At 46.8% G+C, this 25,767-nt stretch overlaps 2 protein-coding genes across 2 annotated transcripts in view; both read right to left on the reverse strand.

Moving 5' to 3' along the window:
• Positions 1 to 547: 547 nt before the first annotated feature.
• On the reverse strand, positions 548 to 5,050 carry DHRS13 (dehydrogenase/reductase 13; the record flags this gene model as incomplete). The annotated part of the gene is made up of 5 exons (XM_084237849.1): positions 548 to 1,008; positions 3,180 to 3,491; positions 3,684 to 3,807; positions 4,709 to 4,827; positions 4,924 to 5,050. 5 exons carry the CDS (start codon positions 5,048 to 5,050, stop codon positions 548 to 550), a joined length of 1,143 nt encoding a protein of 380 aa, XP_084093975.1.
• A 3,005-nt stretch (positions 5,051 to 8,055) lies between these two features.
• PHF12 (PHD finger protein 12) overlaps positions 8,056 to 25,767 on the reverse strand; it is a gene marked incomplete at both ends in the record, with an annotated part of 39,962 nt that continues 22,250 nt past the window's right edge. Inside the window, 12 exons of the mRNA XM_084238198.1 lie at positions 8,056 to 8,390; positions 8,750 to 8,888; positions 9,468 to 9,550; positions 10,242 to 10,340; positions 11,468 to 11,611; positions 12,098 to 12,223; positions 13,456 to 14,251; positions 14,885 to 15,043; positions 17,730 to 17,894; positions 19,616 to 19,748; positions 20,908 to 21,028; positions 22,735 to 23,128. Of these exons, the coding sequence (XP_084094324.1) occupies positions 8,056 to 8,390; positions 8,750 to 8,888; positions 9,468 to 9,550; positions 10,242 to 10,340; positions 11,468 to 11,611; positions 12,098 to 12,223; positions 13,456 to 14,251; positions 14,885 to 15,043; positions 17,730 to 17,894; positions 19,616 to 19,748; positions 20,908 to 21,028; positions 22,735 to 23,128 (2,694 nt within the window). The remainder of the gene's footprint in view (positions 8,391 to 8,749; positions 8,889 to 9,467; positions 9,551 to 10,241; positions 10,341 to 11,467; positions 11,612 to 12,097; positions 12,224 to 13,455; positions 14,252 to 14,884; positions 15,044 to 17,729; positions 17,895 to 19,615; positions 19,749 to 20,907; positions 21,029 to 22,734; positions 23,129 to 25,767) is intronic.

A 25,767-nucleotide genomic window follows, 5' to 3' on the forward strand; every position in this document is an offset into this window, starting at 1 on the left:
ATAACCACCGCTCTGCCCCACCAGCACCCCCAGTAGTCGGCCCTGGAACTCCCCTTCTACTGCATCAGGGTGGTCCCCAGGAAAGGGGAGGTGCCCCTCTCCCTGCCCTGTAACGCTACTAGCGGTGAGACCTGGAGTGAGTCTCTCACCTCTGCAAAATGGGGGTAATTACCTACCTAGCTATACGGTTGCTAAGGGCCCAGTTCATTGTTGGCAGTGCATTAAGTTGCAAATTCCCAGGCCCTTCTTCAGAACTGATCAGCATCACCAAGGGTGGGGCCTGAAAATAGGATATTAACATTCCCGCTGAGCCGAGTCTGGCACATTACCTCCTTCCTACCTCACAATCTGGGGTTATTGTTACTTTCAGGAAGAAATGATCAACCATTAGTTCTTTCTACCAGGTAAAGAGTTGTCCAGGACACATCTTCAAGCCCCAGAAAGTAACCCTGGAGGTCAAAACTGCAAAGCCCTCAGTGCTAAGGGCCTGGCCTGGCATGCAGCTATGATTTTCTTGGGCCTTCGAGTTCCATAGAAAGCATCCTAGTCAGGGGTTATGAGAGGCTTGGGATACAGTTTCAGCTTTAACCAGACTTCGGTGTGTGACCTTAGACAAGTCTGGTGCGCTCTGAGGGCTGGGGAGGGGTTCAGAAACTGTGGGCTCCTCAAGGTGGGGGCTGCTCAGAGAAGACGAGGCCCCTGGGTCTTCAGACTGGACATCTTCGTCAGGTTCAGCATCCTCCCCAGGCTCAAGCCCTGCCAGCTTTTTGCTGGCCTCCCAGAGCCAGTGAGCTGCCCGGTCGTCTCTGGCAGCTGGGGGCACCTCTTCCACTCGGCAGTTGGCAAAGTATCTCCCACTGAGAGGCTCAATGCCCTCCTGTAGAGCGCAGTACAGGGGTGTCTGGGCACCTCCTCTTGGTGCCCGCAGCACCAGCCAAGCCAGTGGGCACAATAGTGGGCGCAGCCATCCTGGAACATGGCGCAGGAACAGCTCTGAATTCACAGGCCCTGTGAAGGGAAAGGAAGGAGTTGGGAGGATAGCAGGGGAGGGTCCAGGGTAAGAGCAACAAGAACAGGGGTAGATGGGAGTGGGGACAGAGTTCAGTTCTAGGAAAACCAGGACATTCAGGGCGCAGTCATTTCCAACAGCCAGCTGTCTCCTCTTCATCCAAGCTGCTTGTATAACCCCTTCTCCCAGTTTTGCCCACACTGTGTCCCAAGCCTCAAGCAATTCTTTCTCCATCTTTTTTTGTTTTTAAGCTTAATTCACCTTCCTTTGTTTCACTAGCAGACATCTCAGTAACACCTGTGTTAGGCCAGTCACCGTTTTGGATGTTAGTAATGTGGGGAATAATAAAGACCCATAAAAGCTATGTTCATTATTATTGTGGCTATTATAATTATTAATGGGCCTCAGGCAGTAAATATCTAAAATGCAGTATGGTAAGATATGGAGGGAAGATCTTGTTATCCTGTAACCTGTTCCCTGAAGGCAGGGATGGGTCTTATTCAACAGTTGTTTCACTCAGACTAAAAACAAAAATGTCTAGACTTTGTCTCGTGCCACTGTCCTCTCAGTTCCAGGCTCCCTGTTCTTTCTCAAGCACACGGAGCACATCTGCCTCAGCATCTTTACACTTGCTGTTTGCTCTGTTCTTTTTTTTTTTTTTTTTTTTAAGATTTATTTTAGGGCCTCCCCGGTGGCGCAGCGGTTGAGCGCTGGGTTGCGAAGCTGCCCACGGCCTCTGCGGCGCCGGTTCGATCCCCGGCTGCTCCCCGGCCCCGGAGGAGGATCCCACATGGTGCGCAGACCTCTCCTGCCACCCGCTGCTCCCCTCAGCAGTGTACTTCAGTCCTTCTGCCTGCTCTGCTCCCCACTCTGGCTCTGGTGAATTCTCTCACCCTCCCGCGCTTCTGACTGTACCCAGTGCATGTATAAACAAAACAAACAAACAAATATAATAAATAAATAAATAAAAACATGCCTCTATAAAAAAAAAAAAAAAAAAAAAAAAAAAACTAAAAAAAAAAAAAAAAAAAAAAAAAGATTTATTTTATTTTATTTATTTATGCATACAAGAGCTGGGGTGTAGGCCTGAGGTGCAGGGGCAGTGAGAGGATTCACCAGAGACAGTGGGGAGCAGAACAGGCAGACTGACTGAAATACACTGCTGAGGGGAGCAGTGGGCGAGGCAGGGGAGGTCTGCTGTGCCAAGTGGGTAGCTCCCTGGCTGGGGATTGAACTTGTGCACAGTGGCTGGTGATAGCTTCATAGTGCTGAGACTTAATCCCCTGGGCCACCAGGGAGGCCCTCTTCTGTTATTTTTTAAAGATTTTATTTATTTATTTTTGCGTAGAAGAGCTGGAGTGTGGATCAAAGGTGCGGGGGTGGGGGTGAGAGAATTCAACAGAGACAGAGTGGGGAGCAGAGCAGATGGATTTACTGAAATACATGCTAAGGGGAGCAGTGGGAGAGACAGGAGAGGTCTGCTGTGCCAAATGTGTGTTAGCTCCCTGAGATCGAACACAGGCCTTAGCAGTGATAGTGCTGAGACTTAACCCCCAGGCCACCAGGGATGCCCTGTTTGCTCTGTTCTTCACACACTTCTCCCCAGAAAGTCCCTGCATAAATGTCATCTTTTCAAATATGTCTTAACTGCCAAAGATAAAATACCACCCATGTCATTTCATATTCCCCTTACCTTGTTTTATCTTTCTTCATAGCACTTGGTCACCACTTGTCACATATATTTCTTTATTAGCTGTCTCCTTTCCCTTAAACTAGAATCTAAACTCTACATGGTAAAGTCTTTGTTTTGTTCACTGCTATATCCTCATCATCAAGATTAATGCCTAGAATATAGTAGGTACTAAGTAAATGCTTCTTAAATGAGTAATTATTAGCTATCATCATCATTATCATATCATAGCCACTTTACATGGATGGCTCGTGGGGTAAGAACCTGGGCATTATTCATTGCCATATCCTGCTCAGGAGTCAGCATCCAGGTTGGTGGTGTAAGAGGAAGAACCCAGACAGGGAGAGCCTGGTTTCAGCAGCAGCAAGGAATAGTTGTCTCCTAGATCATGTTTCCTTCTTGCTCTGAGATTCTGTGGCTCACTGAGAGGCTGGGGGAGACAGGTTGGGGAAAGAATGGGAGGAGGAGTCACGGCCTTACCTGGGTGGGCTGCGTAGCAGGTAATGCCAGTGCCTTCAAGCTGGGTGGAGAGCTCCCGGGCAAACAATACATTCGCCAGCTTACTGTCAGCATATGCCCGTAGCTCCTGCCGCCAGCCCACCACTGGGCGGTCCAGGCGGGTGAAGTCGAGGCGCCCTCGGCGGTGGGCAGCTGAGGATACCACCACCACGCGGCTAGGGGCACATGTCTTCAGCCGGGGCAGTAGCAAATGTGTCAGCAGGAAGGGGCCGATGTGGTTCACTCGCAGCAGCAGGTTAAAGGGCTCTCGGGTCTGGCCACAGGAACTGATCCCTGGGGCAGGGGCTAGGTGTGAGTAACTGCTCCGGAGGGATCCCCGCAGGCCTGGGCATCCCCATCTGTGAGATGGTGGCAGGGGGCATCATTCCCACATGTCCACTGCCCAACCCCCCTCCAAAACCTGGCTGGAGGGGACAGCTGGCCCTGGCCACCCGCCAACCCCCTGCAGGGCCTGGTGCCCCTCACCGGCATTGTGGATGAGGATGTCCAGCCGAGGCTCAGAGCTCAGGAAGGCAGTGGCAAAGGCCCGCACTGAGGCCAGACTGGCCAAGTCCAAGGCCATGAAGATGACCTCATTGTTCCCACTCTCCTGTGGGGTGGCAAGGGCTGGGCTTGTCACCAGATACCTCTTCCCTCTCCCCAGGCACCAAATTCTGAGTTTACCTCTATTCTTACTAAGATCTGCTCTTATGCATTAGAATGTAGTGGATAAGTGTGTGGATTCTGGATGCAAATCCTTACTTTGCCTTTTACTAGTGTGAACTTGAGCAAGATATTTAATCTCTCTGGACTACATTTCTCTCACTAAAATGGGAATAATAATATTACCTAGCTGGTAAAGCTGCTGTGAAGATTAAGTGATCTAATATATATATTAGATCACTATTATTACTATTATTATTTTCTGTGCCCATTAATACTAACCCTAAAATTAAAATCTACAACAGATTCCTCTTACCCACTCTTGTCCCTTTGAGCCCAGGCATCTCACAACCACCAAGGGATTCTTCCAAAAATGCTATTCAGTTAGTCCAGATCCTGCTGAGGACCATTCATTGGACTTCCACTGCTGATCCTACATTATCGAGCTCCTTAACAGGGTCTATTAGGTCAGCAGAGCCTGATCCTGCCTCAGAACCTCCAACCCTTTCATTTGCCTCTTTCCCCCATGCTCTTGTGCTCCTGTCTCATGAAAAAATCTTTTCAGTGCCTTAAATCGGAACCAGCTTTCTTACCTCCAACCTTTGCACATGCGGTTCCCTCCCCTACTGTCTTTCATTAGTAGCACTGCTGCCCGTAGAAAGGCAATTCCTTTCTTTAAGAAGCCCACTCCTCAGTTTGGGTCTGGTGCCCCTCTCTTCTGCACTTAATGGACAGAACCCCTCTCTCCTCTTAGGGGCGGGATCCCTCGCAGTTGCTCTGCTCACCCCTTTTTGTCCTGGTGGGTCTGTCCTCTGCGCACCGACCTACTCCTGCCCGCGCTCCCTCACCTGGCGGAGGTCGAAGGCGGCAGCTTCCCCGCGCTCCCGGCTGCGACAGGCCAGCACCACGCGCGCGCCCCGGCGCGCCAGCTCCAGCGCCGTCATCTTCCCGATGCCGCTGTTGGCGCCTGTGGGCGGCGGGCGCGAGCCGAGCTGAGCAAGGCGGGTCTCCAACCCCGCCGCCCCGCGTCCCGGCGCCCGCCCCCGCGCCCGTCAGCGCTCACCCGTGACCACGGCGGTGCGGCCCCGCAGGCTGGCGATGCCGCCGCACGGCGGGGCCTTCACCAGGTTGTAGTAGAGGAGCACGTAGGCGCCCAGCAGCAAGCCCGCGCCCAGCAGCAGCGCCTCCATGCCGGCTGCGCTTCAGGGCTCCCGCCCAGGCTCGGCACCGCCCTGGATCGCTGCCCGGCGGCGGCCTGCGCGCTCCGCTCGGGCCTGGAAGGGCGCCGGGCGCGCCTCGGCCTCCCGAAGCAGAAGCGGGGGCGGAGGAGGTGGCGGGGGCGGGCGCGAGGCTGGGCAGGGGTGTGTGTGCGTGCGGGTGCGCGTGGGCCCGGCGAGCGCCCCCTAGGCGTGCGCCTGCGTCCTCTGGGCGTGTGCTTGGGCGAACACCTAAGTGCGTCTTTTTGTGTGTGTGCCCTGGGAGCGCCCTCTAGGATTGTGTTTGCGTGAACTCCTAAATGCAAGGGCACCCTGGGAGTGCCCTGTAAGTATGTACAGGCGCCCGCATAATCTTTGTGAAGGACTTTGGGTGTGTAATGTGCCCCGGGGGCCTAGGATCGCCCTTCTTGTGTACCTCTGGCTCTTGGGATAAGGTTGCGGGTTTGCAGGGTGTCTGTAGCAGCCCTTCCCTTTTGGGGATGAATATGTACGTGAATGCTGTGAGTCCCTTTACTCAGGCTCGCCTTCCATAAATAAGTCCTTTAATTCCCAGTTCTTACACCTAGCCCTCAGCTTCTAGGAATCTTCCTTGTTCTTCCATATTAGTCTGAGAGGTGAAAATGTGTTCAGGGTGGCACCATCAATTAAGGGATTTCAGGATTCACGTACTCATTAGCTGTCTATATTTCTCCGCCTGTCCCTACCCCACTGCCATTTTTTGAAAAGACGCAAGGAGAGGAAAGTCTGTAATCTGACCTTCAGGAGGAAAGTTGTCTGGAGTGGTTCTCACAGGTAAAGAAGCTGTATAACTCAATGGAAGAAGTGATGCTGATGGCAAGGTGGGTGAGGATAGCTAGGAAGGCATGTGTAAAGGTATTCAGTCAGGTGCCTTGCCAGAAGGGCCTTGCCTAATAAATCCATTTAGCACCCCCCTCCCCCATTCATGGTGTAACCAGCATAGTCGTCTTGGCAACTATGTATAAACTTCTGTCCCTTAAAGGGGCTCCTCAGAGTAGGGGAACAGGTAGAGACAAGTGAGATTGGTGGGTCAAAACAGTGCATAGACCAGATTCTGGGCAACTTTCCTAACCAGCTGCACTGTACATTCAAGGTTCAATCATAGATGCTGTGTGGTATTGGAATAAGCATTATGAAACAATAGATGCATTCTCCATCAATAAGGCAATATTCTGACACTCAGAGGTGCTTTTCAAGCAGGAGAATCTTCAGAACTTTCCAGAGAAGACTCCTCACATCTTTGAAGAATGGAGTTTGGCTTACTTAGTTTTAACAGGACCTCAGAAATAAGGTAATACGGTAGACTTGTCTTCTGTTAAGGGGAGGAAATTAAGTTGTATAGGTGATTTCAAGTCATATAACTTTGTGGTACGATTGGGTCCAGAGATTGGATTTCCCCTAGTCCTTCTTTTGTACCACAGATATCAACAAATTGTCCTATACTACGTTCTAAGCTCCAAGAGGCAGGGCCATCTGCACTGTTGACTGCTTATAGTGCCAGATCAAGACCCATGACCTAAGGCCAGGCAGAGGATGAACGTAAATAAAGGAACTGCTCCGTGCCCATTTAAAGACTGATGAGGAAGGACAAAACCAGGCCTTATGAATTCTCCCTGAAAATACGAATGAAAAACTATAGCAAGCAACTGGAACCAGAGGCAGCTCAGCTCCTAACTGAAGTGTCTAGACCAGAATGCAGAGATCTCATGCCAACTCCTGCTGTAATGTCTTGGTTTTGGGGACTGTAAGAGTAGGGACCTGTACTCTCAAAATCTTACAAAATCTGGTCATGTCAAATGATCAAGAACACTTATCCACAATAGCCACACAACAGCCCTCCTTGGCAGATGGAACCTCCCTTCCATTTCTCTCCACCTACCTGAGGCTCACTTCCTCTGATGCTCTCACATGCTGACTTCCACTGGGGACTGCGTGTCTGGGAATGAGACCTACTCAGACTGCGGGTCCAGGATCTCAGGGAGGGTCCCCTCTAAGGGTGATGACAGGGAGGACAGACAGGCAGAAAACATAATTTGAAGTATTTTTGTTTTTTATATACAGAATACAGGAAAGTTTCTGTAAAGTCTAAAACATTACAATTACTATGTACATCGGTACTAGTTGTCGGGTGGAAGGACAGAGCAGGGGCTGGGAGAAAGAGGAAAGAAGTGGCAAGAGAACAAAAAAAGGAGACAAAACAGGTTTACGACAAAAACATTTTTGCTACAATAGACAATTTGAAGAAAACATTCTACCACATGTAGTACTGTACACAGTTTTTAAAAACATTGAAAAAATGTCATCACTAGATGTATTTATACAAAATCCAAATACACTTTTCCTTATTTGAAATAAAATAGATGGACAGCCAGAAAAGAATTCATTTCCCATTTGTCCATAATACACAGTAGCTACCTGTAGTGCAACCGCTGCAGAAAGGGAAAATAACTTGGAGGGTGGGAACCATGGAAGGAGGGTGGGTAGCGATCTTTATATTAAATAAAACAATGATATTGTATAGATTTTGCTGTATGAAAACTGTATTTTTTCTTTTAATATAAAACTATTGTCACTGCCACAAAATAGAACAAGTTTCTGATTATTTTACAACGGCGGGCGAAGGGAGGGGAGCAGGAGGTGGGTGGGGAACGGTTTTGTGTCGGAGGAAGTGTCCAGACCATTGGTCTTTTCCTCCCTGCCCATGCTGTTCCTCAGCTCGGGTCTGCCGCTTTCCCATGAAATGTTGAGTACAAATATATGTGCAAATGCCCCCTAGAACTTGAGAAAAGAAAAAGAATTTTTAAAAAACAGTCAAAAGATTTTCTTCATTTCATGCAAAGATTGTAGTTGAAGGGTTTCTGGCGGAGTATAGAAAAAACCCGGGCTTGGTTTGTGTACATTTTTGCATTGCAGGAGTCTTGGGTTAGGTGGACAGGCGGGTGGTGGGGCAGCCGCCGGTCCTAGGGAACGGAGTTGGAGCGCAGCACTGGGCCCTGGTGGGGCTTGAGAGAGAGCTTTTCGGCCAACACCCCATCCTGAAGTGGGCCGGCATCGCCTTTGGGCTGTTTGGTCGCAAACTCAGTGATGCTGAAGACAAACTGCAGGCACCCCAGCTTGATGTAGCTGCCATGGTGCAGTAAGGCCGTGCCTTCCCAGCCGGCCCCACTGCCCCCAATCAAGCTTGAGCTGCTGGCTTTGCAGTTGCAGGGTCTCCGCTGCGGCCCTTGGGCCTGTGAGCTCATCATGGCTGCCTCCTCACTTGGCTCTTCATCTTGTTTCTGGTGCCTGTGGCGCCCTAGAAAAAGAGGGGGGATGGTCACAGTGAACAGTGAACCCCTCTGGGCTGTACGCCAGGGTTGGGCCATGGCACTGCCCCATTCTAGCTGCTGCACCACTAGGGATGATGAGGGACACTCAGAAAGGACTGACAGAGTCTCAGGTCCCCAAGTAGATGTGTATACATGTGGGTGTATAGCACTTGCTTCTCCGTGGCCTGCCCTGGACCCACGAGCAAGGACAGCCTGGCCAACAGGACTGGGGAGGCAAGAGATGGCAGGTCATTGGCAACAAGCCAGGGCTACCCTGACTGGGGCCTAAGAGAATGTGTCCAAAAAATGGCAGCTTTTGTGGCCATAGGCCTCTGCTCCAACTTACTGATGACACTCTGCACTTTGGCAACAATACTGCTTGGGGGGGTTGGCGGGGTCTTCTCAGAGAAGTCACATGAATACAGCACATTGTCCACCGTTGTCCCGTGCTCACTGTAGTTTAACAGCTCATAATGTTTGGTATTCTGAGGAGGAGGAGGGAAGATAAGATGTGTGGTCTGCTGCGTGGGGCCTGGACTAAGGGGAGAGAGGACATTTGCAACAGGCTCGGCTGCTCTACCTGGGGAGCTCACTTTCTCCCCTAATTGTGCCCCTCCTTCCCCATTCCTTGAGAATGCGGTCTGAAAGTCACCTCCTCAGAGAAGCCTTCCTTCCTAGTCCTCCCTCCCTTCCCCCTTTTCTCTGCCTCCTCAGCACTGTTTCCTGTTGAAATGATATTCACTGGCACATAATGGTGATAAAACTCCCAGGGACACTCCCAGAAGGCTTGGTTTCTATCCTATGTTGGCCTCCCATTCCCTTGCCATGGGCTTCTCTTGCTGTGCCTGTGACTAACCTTAGGAGAAACGGTAGCCTTGCTCCTCAGGAGCAAGCAGCCACGGTAGGATGCCGTTTCACACCACTACTCTTTTCCTCCAGGAATGACAAGGAGGGAAGAAAAGGAGAGGACCCCCTAATCCCCTTCCTCTCACTCTATGGCACTGAACCAAAAAACAGTGCCTCAGGCTGGGAGAGCTCCCTCCCACCCCATCCCCACCCCTCACCTCATCGTAGAATATGCAGGCGTGTTTCCCGGACACGTAGTTACAGTGACCATAGTTTGTAAGGCACACGTCCATGTCAGCTCCTGCAAGGTGGCAGGAGTAGAGAAAGAGGAAGACAGAGAACAGACTGTAAGGTGCATGTGTGGGGGAGTTGAGGGGGGTGGGAATTAGCTTCTGGGCAGGTACTAGTAGAAACCTCAAGGGGTGGGTGGCACAGGACTCTCTCCATGTGTTTTTGAACCAAAATTGATGTCTTTTTCAATCCCCTGCTAAGGAACAGATGTCCCTGCCACCTGATCTGCTTTAGAACATGTGATTCCTACCCTGAGGAGGTACAGTGAGCCACTGAAAAGGATGGGATGTTCCTATGAGGTAACAAAATAGGATGAAAGGTCCACAAATCGTATCATTTAAAAGAAAGGGAACGTTATCTATGGGCTAATCTTATCTGTCTTTTTGTACCAGATATAGGGCTGACTAAAAGTTAGGTATGTGTGGCTCCTAAGGACAAAGCCTTTGCCCTTTTCTCTGGTAGTTCCTGCAATGTCTAAAATGCCTCACCGAGCAGAAGAGTTGACCCTGATCTCTCCCGATGCCACACAGGACACAAAGTCAGGGAAGACAAGCACCTCACTGTCTCTTTTCTTAGTTCTTCTTCTCCAGATACCCACTGAGTTAAACCTGGAGAAGGCTTCCCTCACCCCTTTCTGGCCTGGGGGTCAGGGTGCCGCTCTTTAGGACTGAACAGATTCAACACTTCTCCCATTGGCTCACCCGTTCCGATGTAGAGGGTTCGATAGCACATGTTCACAGCTCCTCCCAACCCTAAGAGAGGGTAGAACACAGCTCGGGCCTGTACTTCCTTTCTTTGCACTGTAAGACAAACATGGACATAGGAGCATTCAGAAACTCAGAATATGTGACCCAAACACAAACCAATAGAACCTGAACCTCTGGCTCAAGTTGAGAAAATAAAGAGCCATCTAAACTGATACCCGGCACAGGGTTGCTTCAGGGTAAGTCTTTCTCTTCTCACCCACAGCATTTTTAACATGGGGTAAGATAAGCTCTCTTTAAAGAGTCACAGAATTCAAGGATGATAGTACTTAAGTCCCTAAGTTGCTTGCTGGTACCAGTTATAGCCCAGGTGGCACAAGTACCAAGTGATACTACTTGGAGGCTGTACAAATACAAAGACCGGGCCTCCCTGGTGGTGCAAGGGGTTAAGATGCAGCACTTTGAAGCTAGCCGCAGCCTCTGCAGCACGAATTCGATCCCTGGCCAAGAAGCAACCCACATGGCATAGCAGACCTCTCGTCTCGCCCGCTGCTCCCCTCAGCAGTGTATTTCAGCCAGTCTGCCTGTTCTGCTCCCCACTCTGTCTCTAGTGAATCCTCCCCCCCCCCGCGGCCTGCACCCCAGTTCTTGTATGCATAAATAAATATTAAAAAAAAAAAAAAGGAACACACTAGAACTTCTCAAACTTTAATGTGCATGAATCACCTAGAGATGTTGTTAAAATGCAGATTCTGATTCTGTAAGTATAAGCTCTGCATATCTAACAAGCCCTTAGGTAATGCTGCTTCTGCTGGTTTGGGGACCATACTTTTAAGCAGCAAGAATCTTAATGGCTAATGCCTATGCAGAATTCTTGGGAAGGATTTTCAGGACGCTAGCCCAATTGTTATTCTGTTTCTCATCTTCAACTTGAAAAACTCCCCCAGGATGGGAAAACCCTTGTAATATAAATATTTGAAAGCAACAAAGTAGACATACGTCTATGAAAATTGCAAGAGACTGCTCCAAGTCTGATCTGAAACCTGTGGTTGCTGTTTTGCCCCTGCTTTCTGAGAAAGGAAATAGTGTTTTACTAAGCTCACTAAAGGTACACATGGAGGAGTAAGATATTGAAAGCTGAGGTTCTCCATCTAAGGGAGCTGGCCATTTACCCACATAGAGGGGAGATGTGATGGTGTGGTGGTTGATGTGGGCATGCGCACCTTCTGTGTGGTGCCCTCCAGAAGCCAGTGGATGTGCTACTGCACTGCCCGGTGAAGCTTGGACCCGGGAGGGGAAAAGCTGATGTATTCTCTGCAAGGCCAGAAACTTGATCAGCTTCTCGTCCAGCATATTTATCTCGATTTCTATTAACCAAAGAGAAAGGTTAAAAAGCAACTGAGGAGGAAAAGGAGGATGGAAGTAGGCGAGGGTGTCTGTGTGTGTCGCAGAACAAATACTCCAGCATTTCTAAAAATCCAGTCACGTGATTTTTATGAACCATTATAGAGTACAAAGTGGTACGAGGACTTGTATGTGGGCATCCCACTAGCTATTTACAGTAAAAAGTGGGCCCCAAATATAGCCTGTGCAGATGATGCCTGTAGTTGGTAGATTTTCAGATAAAATGGTCTTGGAAAGGTAGAACCAAATATACCACTTATCTGTCCATGGGCGAGGGTCTAGATGTCTGGCACATGAATAAGCCAGACACAGGTGCCCCACTCCCCACCCAACTCCCCAGCCCTCTGGGATCAGGCATCCCTACTGTCCCTTTTTGAAAAGAATTGAATGCTGCGTAGGGACAGCACCTTCACCATGGCAGCTGGCAGAAGAGCAGCTCACTCACTCACCTCCATTGACATCCATATATGCTCGAAGTGAGTTGGTGAGGTCCACCATGGCAGTAGAGTTGGCTGGGAAAGAGGGTACGGTTAAAGCGCTTCCTATGGATAACGTGCCGGGGCTGACCTTGCCATCTGGGGACGGAGCAGGAAGACTGTTACTTACGTCGCCTGAGGGAAACCCACCGGTCCAATCCCCCACTGCTGAGACAGGTCTGGATTTCGGACCCAAGGTGATGTTCCCTTCTTGATTCTCACCCCATAGGCTCTGGAACTCCTAGAGCTAAAAACGTGTGGTGAGGAAGGGCAGATGGAACAACAATGCACCCGGGCACGCAGGAGTCTCCAGAGCACTGACAACCAGTGACATCTACTGCTCTGGGGAACGTAATGGGTTAGCTTCATTCTCTGGTATGTAACTAGCTTCCTGCTGCCTCTATTCATTCAAGCAAGTGCTGCCTTTCCTGCAATTCCTGCCTACTGAAGTTCAATTCACAGGGTGCAAAACCTGTCCAGGTTGATATTGAGAAAGACAGGTAAAGAGCCTGAAAAGTATGGGCCATCCTGGGAACAGGGGCCCCCATGCAGAGAAGTCACAGTCACCTGGTTACCGAGACTCCCAGCTGACTAGGAGGCCAGCTTCAGGTCGACAGGAGAGACCACAGGGGGTTCCAGCAGCATCTGAAACCTGGTTCAGATGCTGGGGTCAGCAACCTTGAGGTCTTGAGTGCTGACTAGGGACAGTTGAGAGCAGGTTCATTACTAAGTCAAGTCATAATGTAAGGGACATGCTTTTTGGCATGTGGTATGAGGGCAAGCTTCTGGCCCAACCTCTGGGCATCCTACTCTACAACTATTTTGAAAGGCAGTGTTGCTTTCTATCCCATTTCCCCTGACATGGAAGTTTTTCCACATAAGCTAGCTCTAAGGATCAGGATCAGATGTGGACCTAGTTTCTGGTATAGATGGTGAAATCCTGCAGTCATCCCCTAGAACCTCAGGCTGACCACAGTGGCTCCAGAGCATGCTGACTTTCTCTAGGGTGATGAGACAAAACAGGCAGAACACTAAGCCTGCAAGATTTGGTAAGGTGGAGTCAGGTGACCCAGGCTGTAGTTCCAATCCTGCTACTGCCTCAGTGGGTTACCTTAAGAAAATCACTTAAGCTTTCAGAGCCTAAGCAGCCCCACTTAACACATGCCTTTTCTTCTATCAGAGAAATAGGGTCAGGTGGGTGGGAGCTGGACAAATAATATGACATCAAAGTCCTTTGAAACATTCAGAAATTTTTTTTTTAACTTTAAATCTTCTTTGCCAGGAAGAGCATAAAATTATTACAAATCATCCCAAGGCTGAACAGTACTCACCTGATGATGGCGCTGGTGAGCAGAATCGCTGGTTGGCTCCTGTGGCCAAGATACCATCTCCTGCTGCTTGGGGGGGAGTGAGCACCCGGGTGGCATTTGGGGGTGAGCCCAGTGGCCTTGAATCTGTCAACGGAGGTCCTATCTGTGATTGGACAGTCTTTCTTTGCAAAGTGCTGGTGTTCTCGATGCTGGCACAAGAGCTGGGAATGGAAGGGGGCAGGCTTGGGACAGGAACCAAACTCCTCTGGGGGCAAGAGCTGGGGCCAGTGGCATTCTCTGTCTTCACAATGATGCCGACGGTGTGGTTCTGAAGCCCCCCAGCTGCTGGTGGCGTGAGGGGCCGGGGCCAGCCTTGCCGGTGTGAGAGGCCTGGTAGGGGGGTGCTGGCGCCTGGAAGTCGCCGGGGATCCGTGGAATCAGTGGGGCTGCTGTAGAGGTGTGGGCCATTGGCTTTTACCTCTGTGTTCACTGGCCCATTGGCAGTCCCACAGGGGGGTTTCTTGGATTTTTCCGCACAAGAACTGCAGCTGATGTCCTCTAGGGCTGGGGGCTGGTGGGGTGGTGAGCAGCTCAGGGAATTCTGGGTGCTAATCCCTGAGGGGCAGGGCAAGGGGTAGTGGGAAGGTGTAGGTGCCTTGTCAGCTGTTTGCAGGGAGGTGGTGATTGAGCTGTCAGTCACAATAACAGGCTTAATATCAGCCTTCTCTGTCTGTTCAGAGTCCCAATGCGAAGGCATCTGCTTAGCAGATAAATGTTTCAATATGCTGCACTGGAGCGCAACAACACTACAGAGCCACTGCAATGGAAGGAGAGGAGAGGAGAGGAGGGTGAGAGGCCTGGGAGGCGCAGGTCCTTCCTGCCACAGCGGCCAAGGCTACAGCAGAGCTGACAAGCACTGTTTCCGAGGTCCCATCTCAATGCCCAGAAAGAGTATGCTTGACTTCTGATAGGATTTCATTTCCATTCCCAGGCAAGACTTGTTGGTATACTCAGCAGGCTATATACCCTGGTCAGCAGAGCTTGGGATTCCTGTGCTGGCTCTGCTCCTAAGGCTCACCTTGTGAACAATATTCAACAAGTACCCTAAAAGCACCTGCTGTCCAGCACTATCACCTGACCTCTTTAAGGGTCTACTGATCTCTTTCTACAAGACAGATTTGCCAATCTCACAGCGCATTGGGGGACCGTTGTAAAGAAGCAGACGGTCGACTCTGTAATTTTCTCTTACTTGCCTCAGGATCTGAGCCAGAGGTTCTCTCTGGAACGTTCAACTCTTGGCGGGGGGGGGGGGGGGGGGGGGGAGGGGGGAGGAGGTGGTGAGGGGATGGGGTTGTAAAAGATGGGGATGGGAATGACATAGGTTACTTCCAGTTACAGCTGTGGTGAGACTGAAGATTGGATTTAGAATCCCAGCCCTGCCTTCACTCACCTCTTGCTGCTCTGCCTGGGTGGCTAAGTGCTCAGAGTTCAAAAGGTGCGTCTGCGATTCCTCAGGGATCCCATTGCAGATCAGTTCCCCATCCCGAATAGCCGCAGGAGCAATGAGAGGGGGTGGAAACTGGTACTGAGATTTTATAGCGTCAGGAACCTGTTCAGGATAGAAAGGAGGAAGGAGACGGAGATAGTACCAACATGTCCAATGGATTCTGCCCTGGCCATGCTCTTCTGTCCACGGTGCTGATGTTCAAAGGACCACCATCCACTCTAGAGTCCACTGAGAAGGCAGCTCAGTGGGCTACAAATGCTCTGAGCCCTCATCTCTTTTACTCACTTGCCCCGCCCCTCTCCTGAACTAGCCTAAGGAGGTAAGGAAATGAACAGGCATAGCCCTCATTTTTCTTCACTAAGGTCTAAGACTCACAGGAGTCAGAAACCACTGTAGGCTGCCTTTTGCTTTCACCTAAAAAGTAAAAGACCAACACTGGTGCTGGTGTAAGACCAACACTGAAAAGGGCTTCCAGTCTTAGGCTCTGATTGCATCAAATCTGGGAGGTAATTGAGCAGTATCTGAGAGACAAAAAGTAAAATGAAGTCACAGTCATGTTGGAAATGCTCCGCCTGTGGTTTGGCTCCTGAAAAGCACTCACTCAATGTCTGTTTTCTTCATCCATTCATTCATGACTCATGAAATAATTACAGACCTCTTAGTTGCATAAAGACAGAAAGCATATCTGAATAAACACCATGTGAGAATGAAAGAGCCATATAAGCAAAGAGTCATTCATACATTCAACCAACATTTATTGAGCACCCCCTGAGTCTGGGCACTGTGCCAAATCCTAGAGATCCAGAGATAAATAAAATTTAAACCTTGCCCCCAAGGAGCTCACAATCTAGTAGGGAGCTAAGACACAGAAACATCTCAATACAATGCAATGGGTCCTAGAAAAAGAGTCATAGCTATGGAGATTGTTCAGCGAAAGAGCTGAAGCTATACAGCTGAAGCTATGGAGCTTTAAAAAACACAGAGACAAGAACTTATTTCTGTTAGGGGGGACAGGAGCTTAGGGATTAGGGAAGATTTTATAAGAAGGCAGTATTTGCACCGAGACTTGGAAGATGACAAGGAACTTCCAGACAGACAAAGGTAACAAAGATGCCGGTGGGCTATTGGCTTTCACTTCTGTGTTCACCGGCCCAAGGCAGCACATAAGGCACGTAAGGCACGTAAGGCACGTAAGGCACGTAAGGCACATAATGCACCTGGCAGAGCTGGACAATATTTGGAGAACGAACAGATTTGGTAACCAAGTTCTCATGGAGGATAAGAGAAGAGCTAAAAATAGCTCCCTGAATTTTGGCATGAAGGACTCAGTGGAGATTGCTGTCATTCACTGACATAGGAAATATAAGAGAAAGAGCAGATTTACAGGCAGAAGACTTTTGGCTTTAGGCAGGTTGAGACAGGTGTCTGTGGAATGGGCAGGCGGATATGAGGAGAAAGGTAAGGAATTGCATCAACTGAGTCAACCCCATTATAGTAGCGGGCTTGTCTGGGGTCAGGAATGGGAGGGGGAGGAATGGAGCAGTGGGCTGGTCAGTGGCTGGGGAGTGATGGAGTATGGGGAAAAGAAAAAAGTTCTTGACCAATTTGTCCCCACTGCCATATGTCAAGGACAAAGGCCAATGTTCCAGCAGAGCTGGAGCAGTTCTCCACTACTGTCCTCTGGTGCTACAGCCCTTATTTCGTTCTCAAATTATCCAACTACAAAATGTTTTTCAGGCAATGATCACCCTTGAATTTTCCTAAGAATAGGGAAATGTTTAAAAAAGGGAAGAGGGGTGTATCACAAAGCAATGGAATTTTATCAAGACTTCCTGGCCTGTCCATTTCAGCAGCGAGGCTCTTTTCTAAAAACTGCTTGATGAATTTTACACAGTCTAAGTTACTCTTACATCTGTTCAAGGTATAAGGCATGCCACCTCTGAGATATCCTACCCACAACCAAAAACACCTTGATTTAATTTTAGAAAACTTGTGTTTTCACTGAAGTATAACTATTTACACAGTTAAAATTTTGTTACACAATTTTCAAGAGTTAACATCTAGCTGGCGCTGACACCCACTGAAAGTGATCAGAGTAGTGTGAGTGATTTTAAAGTGTGGCTGCCACCAAGTGGTCATATTTGAGAATTGCTGGCTTTCACTGGGACAGAAGATTTTAAGAGAAAAAAAAAATTTATTTGTGAGTATCTACTGTTGGGCTCTTTTGCTGAACAAGAGGATTGAATGGCTTATGAGAAGCAGCCTCAATGTCAAAAAACGCTTTTCAACAATGGAAATTTTTGTCAATCTCTGTGGATATACAATGTTAAATGCATACAAATGTTAGGTTATCATTACAGCAATGCCACAATTTGAAGTATCAGCAATACATTTAACAGAAGTCTCGAAAAACTTTGCACAGGTCCCTCTGCTTAATCACCCCCACCTTCACCTCACCAGACAGGTCTGGGAAAGAGACCATCTAATAGGAACAGATAGCATGGGAGCCAGTAACAACAGAGCACATGTAAGTTTGGTGGAATGGACTAAACAGGTGCTCATCCTCAGAACTAGAGACTTGCAGGATTTGAAGGCCTACTTGGGGTTTGGCCCTTACAATCCTGACCACTTGCCTCAAATATTAAAATGCACATTACTTGCCGAGACCCCACAGACAAATTTCAGAGGCCGCAGTCTTCCTATCTGTAAAATCGGGACCATGATCCACTGTCCAGTCCATAAAGGCAATCAGAGACCCCCATCCTGCCTGCACCACTTTATGACTCACCTTCAGGCTTCTTCTTTTGACTGACTGGAGCACACGGCGGTTAGGAGGGTGCTTCTTATGAATTCGGTTTAGGAAGTCCACTTTGATGACATGCTGGGAAATGGTGTCCTGGAAACGGTCAAACACCTGGCACCGATTGCTCAGTGTCATATTCTTCTGGTTCAGCTAGGGACAAAACAAATACACTCGTGTGATGAGCCTCAAATGGCATACCCCCTTAGCTAACTTAGACAGAAGCCCTTGGTCAAATGAGTTTCTTCCATCAGGGGAAGGAACGTTCTTATGTCAACATTCTTATTAGAGGATACTATGTCAATGTTCTTATTAGAGGATAGGGGAACATGGATGAAACTTTCTCCCTCAGTCCTGTCCTGCCCAGCAAGGGAAAGCTGGTATATTCCTATTCCTGAAGACGACTTGAGGAGGGAACAGAAAACTAGAAATTCACAGGAATGCCCTTCCTCTAACAGTCTCCTGTCTAACTCATAGCAACCTTTGTCAACATACCCTAATTGAACACGTTTCAGAGGAGACAAAGGCGTTTGCCCACAGGAGACCCAGACTCTCTTCCCAGTAAAAGGTTCTTCCCAACAGGAAGCAGAACTGTTTCCTATTATGAATCTGGTTGACAGCTAAGATCACCAGAATCCTGTGTGCCTTGCCTATTCTTCCTTTGTGGTACTAGGAAGCATTAGTAAACCCATCTGGACTACTCTTGGAGGCCAAAGGAAGGGAGAAAAGAAGTTTCTACAGTATCATACAGAAGGTTATGCCACCTTTCCTCTTCTATGTCTGGTTCCCTACACTTCAGTTCAAAAGAAAAGAATGATGTGGCAGTTCCAAATTACTTTATTAGGCAAAACCCCTAAGGCTAGGAAAAAAAACCCACCCCACTAGTAATTTCTCATTTGGTAGAAAGCTGCTCTGAAGTATCATATTTGGATAGACTGCTCGCGGTTGTTTTCTTCTGGTTCTATAGGAGGCAAAACAAAACATTCACACTGAGTTTCAGAACACTTTCTCCTAGCAAACCTTTCTGAGTGGCATTAGTCAAAGAAAGAAGGCAAAGCAACTCATCTTTCTATGTGTCCATACTTATGACCAAGGTCCCCCTCAGTGCATGGCAGGGAGCATACTGTCATGCTGAGGGTCAATAGTCAATCCATGGTTATCATATTTGACAATGTCATAAGCAATAACCTTTCAATCTGAGAAGGTTGCTTTTATGAGAGCGCTGCTCCTCTTGAAACCCTCTCCCACTAAGTTTGTGAGTGACTGTTAGCTGCCTATAAGGAAATGTTCTAAACCTCTTTTGAAAGGAAATAGTAAACAATGGCTCTGTTCTAGTCTCAGGAAGCAGTCTGGAAAATGATCCCAAGACTCCTGGGAGATAAAGTTAACAGCACCCTCATATTACTCATTCATTCAACTTACTTACTGAACACCTATTAATGCCACAACAAGATGGCTACAAAGGGTGAGAGAAGGTCAACAGGCTTATTTGGTGTCCAGGACACACTAGGTGTTTAATAAAATGGTTCTCTGGAATACTGTTATCCCTGTAAATTCTTCAATTCTCTGAAGTTACTGGGCAGTTAACTGCCAGTGCTAATTCCTATGAGAATAAACTTCCAATTATTCACCAACAGGCATTAGTGGGTTAAGTCTGCCTACACAGCTAAAACAAGGCACTGTGACAAATACAGTGCAAAATACACAGCTGAGGTATGTCAAAATAATCAGAATTCAGTAGAATGGTCTACAGATACCAGTATCTGGGAGATTATAATGAACTATTACAAAGTTGACCTTACATTGTTTTTTACTTAATCAGTCCATGCCCCAGCTATGCCCACAGAGGACTGACGGGACACTGCTGTGCTTACCACCACATGTTCGATGTGATTCGGACACATCCATCTGCCCAGGGGCATGGCAGTGAGCGGTGGCTCGAGGCAGTCCATGTGGAACAGGAGGGGACAATAGTCACACTGGATGAGAGGGGCCACACGGCAACTCCTGCAAAAGAAATATAGGCTATTTCTGTGGCAAGATAGGAGAATTGACACCAACCTGTACTATGGAACAGACTTGATCCTAACAACGTTCTCCCACATCCTCTGTCCCTAATTATCCAGTTACATTCGCGGTTAGGAAGACAGATGAAGCTGGGGGTTACCATTAGGCTCTCCATTATTCTCTCTTTTAAGAGGAATGCATCTAATAGGGAAGTGGATGTTTATTTTGAGTATAGTTAAAGTGGCTGTCAGAGCAGGAATGATCAATGCTCAATACCCACTGGGGGAAGACAGCAAATTCTGCACTGATCTTTCTACTCCTTAAATGAAAATAGTTACTACCTCATTAAAAAAAAGGAATCACTAATAACCTTCATAGTGTTATAGGACAGCAAGGAAAGATTTTTCTTTTGCATGAAGCACACAGCAAAATGAATAACTAGAAACTGGGCTAGAAAAATGATTCTGTAATGTATTTATGTAAGCATGATTTAAACAAGGGGGCATAAAGAAATGCCAATTATGATTTGTAACTATGATACTTCTTGGGTCCTTGAGATGTACTGGAGCCAGTCTGGGCCCTATTAAGATTCTGTTTATCTAGTTTGCTTTAACTTCTGCTGTGGAACATTTTTTTTTTTTTTTTTTAGATAGCTATTTTTTCCTGCTACCTAACTCTTCTAACATATCTAAGCCAACCAGTGTCCTAGGAAATATACTGCTGGGGCAGCCTAGAGCAGTATCCATCCAGTTCTATGCATACCAGCTTCCAGGGACACCTGTACTACACTTTTAACTAACTTATCTTTAATGACTTAAAAACAATTTGCCTTTTTCAGAACTTGAAATTCACAGGAATGTTTCTGCTAGCCAGTCTAAATATTTCATGTTTCGTTTCTGCTTAAGTCCAACTCCAATCTCTCTCACTTTAATCTCTATAAACACAGCTTAAAGTACTTCTGTACTGTAATTCTTCAGAAAACCTAAGACATTTAAGACCACTGGTGAAGACTTTAATCACTCAGTCTCTCTGTATTCATACCATTAGAATATGGGCTATCCACATTTAACACACATGGCTTGGCAGAGGTAATGGAAGAGAGAGAAAAACATTACTTTCTGACTACGAGGAAGAACCCCTCAATGTAGAAGAAAAATACCTGTTACACGTGAAGCAGACTTTGACTGGTAAGGGAACAAGACCATTGTGATCTAACTCATGCTGTGTCTTCTTAACATTTTTCCCTGTGGTTTCTTCCTTTCTTCTCCTTTTGCTAGAACCTAGAAGAGAAATTGGTGGTTTTAAACTATTCTTGGATGCAGAACTCCTAGTCTGGGATATTGAAAACAAGAGTAATCAAAAGGAACAAATCTTAATAAAAACATGTGCCATGGTCTAGACATAGATGTTTTTCTTGGGTTCCCTGGGCAAACTTCAAGTGAGAGAAAGAATGAGAAAGGAAGAAAAGGGAGACCAAGACACATGGTCAGAAGCATGATCAGAAGTCACCTATGTGGGAGATATTAAATTTTATGCAAGAATGAAGTGGTCAGAAGCCTAGGTTAAATACTAGCAATCTAAGAAATATAAATGTCCAAGTCAAAGGATCAACAAAGGCTACTACTTTGTGGAGGTGACTAAGGAAGACTAGAACTTCACTGTATTTTTATAGAAATCAGAAAAATTTTGATTCCACACACACCCTACTGACTTTAAGTCTGTCAATTTCACTTTCTCTGGGAAGAAAATAAGACGTAGAAACTTTGTGGTTTCAAGTAGAAGTCATGATTACAAACAAAGAGGAAGTCAATTTGGTACTGTCTATCAAAACTGTAAGTGTATAGTTTAGACTCAACAGTTCACTAGAAATTTATCTTATGGATATGATCACATACATGTAATGTATTTACAAAATTATTCTTTGAAACATTACTGTAGCAATAAAAAACAAGAAAAGTCCATTAATAGGAAATTGGTTAAATAAATCATAGTACATCTACATGTAAATAGACCATTATGTAACCATTAAAAAAAACAACCCAGGAATATTTGTATTAATATGGGAAGTTCTCAAGCATATTGTAAAGTGATAAAAGCAAGGTGTAGAATATCACGGTAGTTTCCCTTGATCTAAGGGTGATACGTTCCAGGACCCTCAGGGGATGCTTGAAACCACGGACGCTCACCTCAATGAATCCTATATATACAATGCCTTTTCCTATACATACATAGGCATGGTAAAGTTCAATTTATAAATAACACAAAATAAGATATATCTGTATATCAAGAAAGCTATTTCAGGGAAAAATAATGAGCACATATCTGTATTTGCTCAGATATGAAGAAATTCTAGTGTATACACAAGAACCAAACAATGGTTATCTGTGTGAGGTAGGAGGGTGGAAACTAGGCAAATGGCAGGCAGAGGGGGAGGGAAATTTTTCACAGTAAGCCTTTTTATATTTTTTGATTTTTGAACCATGTGAAAATATTGGGGTCCCCTGGGGCAAACAGTTGTCTCAGTACTATTAAGCTATCGCCAGCCACTGCAGCATGAGTTTGATCCCTGGCCAGGGAGCTAACCCCACATGGCGCAGCATACCTCTCCTGTCTTGCCCGCTGCTCCCCTCAGCAGTGTACTTCAGTCAGTCTGCCTGTTCTGCTCCCCACTTTGTCTCTGGTAAATCCTCTTAAGGTCCCTCTTACCTCACCTCTGACCTATACCCCAGTTCTTATATGCATAAATAAAAATAAATCTTAAAAAAATTGTACCTTTTTTTTTTTTTAAAGCAATACGAGGAAGAATGGAAAATTGAGTAAACACTGCTAAAATCTTCAAAGATCTCTGGTGGAAGAACCAACAATAAGAACCTGAAACAGTGGCTATATAGACACCGAACCCACAAGAAGCACTGCCCTTTGGCTGGACAATAATAATCCTTTCAGGAAGCCAGAGTGGGGGAAGGGATATGATAGTTTGGCTAACCTGGTAGTGCAGTGGTACAAGTCAATTCATTGGGCAATTGAAATTGGGTAGGATTCCGCTCCATGGCGGCAGCAATCAGCAGCTCAAAAGGCCGCCTTAGTTGGGGCTGCACATAGTCCGGTTCTGCTGCCACTGGTTCCTCGTCCACATCAATGATGTCCTCGTCGACATCGTTCTGCTCAGAAGTGGGGGTCTCTGTGCTGGCATTGGATGTGGGTGTGCCAGGCCGGCTGGCTCTCCTCTCCAGGATCCGGGCATGGGCAATGGCCTTGAGTTCAGTTTTGCTAGTTGATCTGTCCAACAAGTCCGTGTCACTGCTGGGAGATGTAGTCCGCTTGCCAGATTTGTCCACCAGTCCATTGACATGGCCCAACTCCTTTTTCTGCTCTCGTTTCTGTGCAAATGAACAGGTGGGCCCATCACATAAAGTACCACAAAGTAGAAAGAGATGGATGCTGCAAAGTCCTGTTAGATCACTAACCAAAATTATAAGTCTCTAACATATCAGACTCATCTACTTGGTGACTGACAACAACTTCATCTTCTAAAGTTGATTAAAATGGCAAAATTATTTCAGCAGGGAATTACCAAAAGAGTTAGAAAGGTTTATATAAATTACCCATTGTTTACGCTAAATCATCATATAATATGCAGCATTTTCATACAAAGTAAAGTAGTAAAGGGATAAAATAGTTAACACAATTATGAGTCAGTGTAGTTTGCTTCAGAGCATTCTGACCTTCTGGCTGGTTTAAAAAATTTTGCTCAATATGAAGTCCACAAAAGTAAGGATAAATGGTAAAATAGGCCAGTCCAAGGAAGTTGGGTGCTGGCAAAGAAGCATAACCACACTGTAAGATAGAAAGAAAGGCTCTGTGTGGAGGGTAGCAACCTAGCAATCATGGCGTTCAAAAATGGTGATTTCAGGTTTCAAATTTAACTAGAACTCTGAAAGTGACACTTGTTCAAATGCGAGGTGGAGAAATAAGAAAAAGACTAAGTGGGGCCTCCCCGGTGGCGCAGCGGTTGAGCGCTGGGTTGCGAAGCTGCCCGCAGCCTCTGCAGCGCCGGTTCGATCCCCGGCTGCTCCCTGGCCACCGGAGGAGGGTCCCACATGGTGCGCAGACCTCTCCTGCTGCCCGCTGCTCCCCTCAGCAGTGTACTTCGGTCCTTCTGCCTGCTCTGTTCCCCGCTCTGGCTCTGGTGAATTCTCTCACCCTCCCGCACTTCTGACTGTACCCAGTGCATGTATAAACAAAACAAACAAACAAATAAATAAAGCATGCCTATTTAAAAAAAAAAAAAAAAGAAAAAAAAAGAAAAAAAAAAAAGAAAAAGACTAAGTGTACTTAGTAGGACTGGAAGACTGATGATATATTTTCCGCCAAGATTCTAAATAGTGTGTGGGGTAGCAACCTAGAATCATGGCGTTCAAAAATGGTGACTTCAGGTTTCAAATTTAACTAGAACTCTGAAAGTGACACTTGTTCAAATGCGAGGTGGAGAAATGTGAAAAAGACTAAGTGTGCTTAGTAGGACTGGAAGACTGATAATATATTTTCCGCCAAGACTCTAAATAGTGTGGGGTCACTGGTCTTCTGCAAAAGACCTGGGATCTTGTTCCAGTTCTGCCACTAATTCCCCATGACCTTGAGTGACTCAGGCTGGTATTAGTAATTTATTTGTAAAGTGAGACTAGTACAACATTTTTTTCTCTCATTTCAGGGAGATGGTGGATATAAAGATCATATATATATGAAGGGATGGTTCTGAGTTGGAGAAAGATCTAGCCTCCACTAAGAATAGGATCTGAGGCTGATGGAGGCCCAGAGGATTTATCATTTCAACCCATTTCCATGTGAGAATAGAAAGCCAAAGGAGAGAAAAGGTGGTGGTAGAAAAGGCAAATTTGGCACTGGTAGGTAAAAAGGTGCACCTGAGAGCAGGTCAGAGTTGCATCTCAGGAGAAATATACCATATTAGAAAAAGGCATACTCTAATTCCTAGCAAGTAGCTCTGCTTCTAGAAAACTGGTGAAGAGGTAATAGTGCTTGAGTGAGACAGAGTATGGTTCATATCTTGGTCGTCAATTCCTGAGTCCTTGGGAAAGTTATTCTACATTTGTTAGTCTCAGTTCCTTCCTTTCTTAAACCTGGTTTCTACCACTGACACCCATAGACTGTATGGATTAAATGGGATGACGGGGGGCCTCCCTGGTGGCACAAGTTGTTAAGCACAGCACTGTGAAGCTATCTGTAGACTCTGCAGCATGAGTTCGATACCTGGCCAGCCAGGGAGCTACCCACATGGCACAGCAGACCTCTTCTCTCTCACCCACTGCTCTGTATTTCAGTCAGTCTGCCTGCTCTGTTCCCCACTCTGTCTCTGGTGATCCTCTCACCCGCACACCTCTGGCCTATACCCCAGTTCTTGTATGCATAAATATATAAATTTTAAAAATAAATAAATGGGATGACGTAAGTAAAATATCTGGCATGTGATGGGCACTAAAACGTTCCTCTTCTCCACTCTCTTTTTTTCTGGCTGCTCCTCTTCTCCCTCAGCTGTTTCCAACCCTTTTGGATCCAGTTTCTTTTAATGGCAAATTTCTAAAGGCTTCCTGTAGGCGGGTACCTCTAATTGGCCTGGCTGTAACCTAAATGGGGATGCACAGAGGAGAATTTGGGAGGTGGGAAGGCTGGAGGACAGCCTGGTTTGTGGACTTTTGGAGAAATCAAACAATAGCTGTGGTTAGGTGGCTGACTTGGCCTTGGTTTGCTTTTTAATAGGAACACTTGTGCACACATTGAAAAATGTCTGCCTGTTTGCCTTCTTCTTAAAGGCTAAAAACTGATGCATACATAAACCACAATCTGAATCATCTCATCCTGTTTCTGCAATCAAGGAAGTCATCAGTCATTGTGACATCATGTTCAGGGGCCAAAAAAACAGGTGATGTCACAACAAAGGAAAGTTGCTTGGTGTATAATTAATGTGGGGAGGGTAGATGGTTTATAATTCACAGACAAATTC

This window comes from Talpa europaea (assembly GCF_964194135.1).
Source record: "Talpa europaea genome assembly, chromosome: 7".
Classification (NCBI taxonomy): Eukaryota; Metazoa; Chordata; class Mammalia; order Eulipotyphla; family Talpidae; genus Talpa; species Talpa europaea.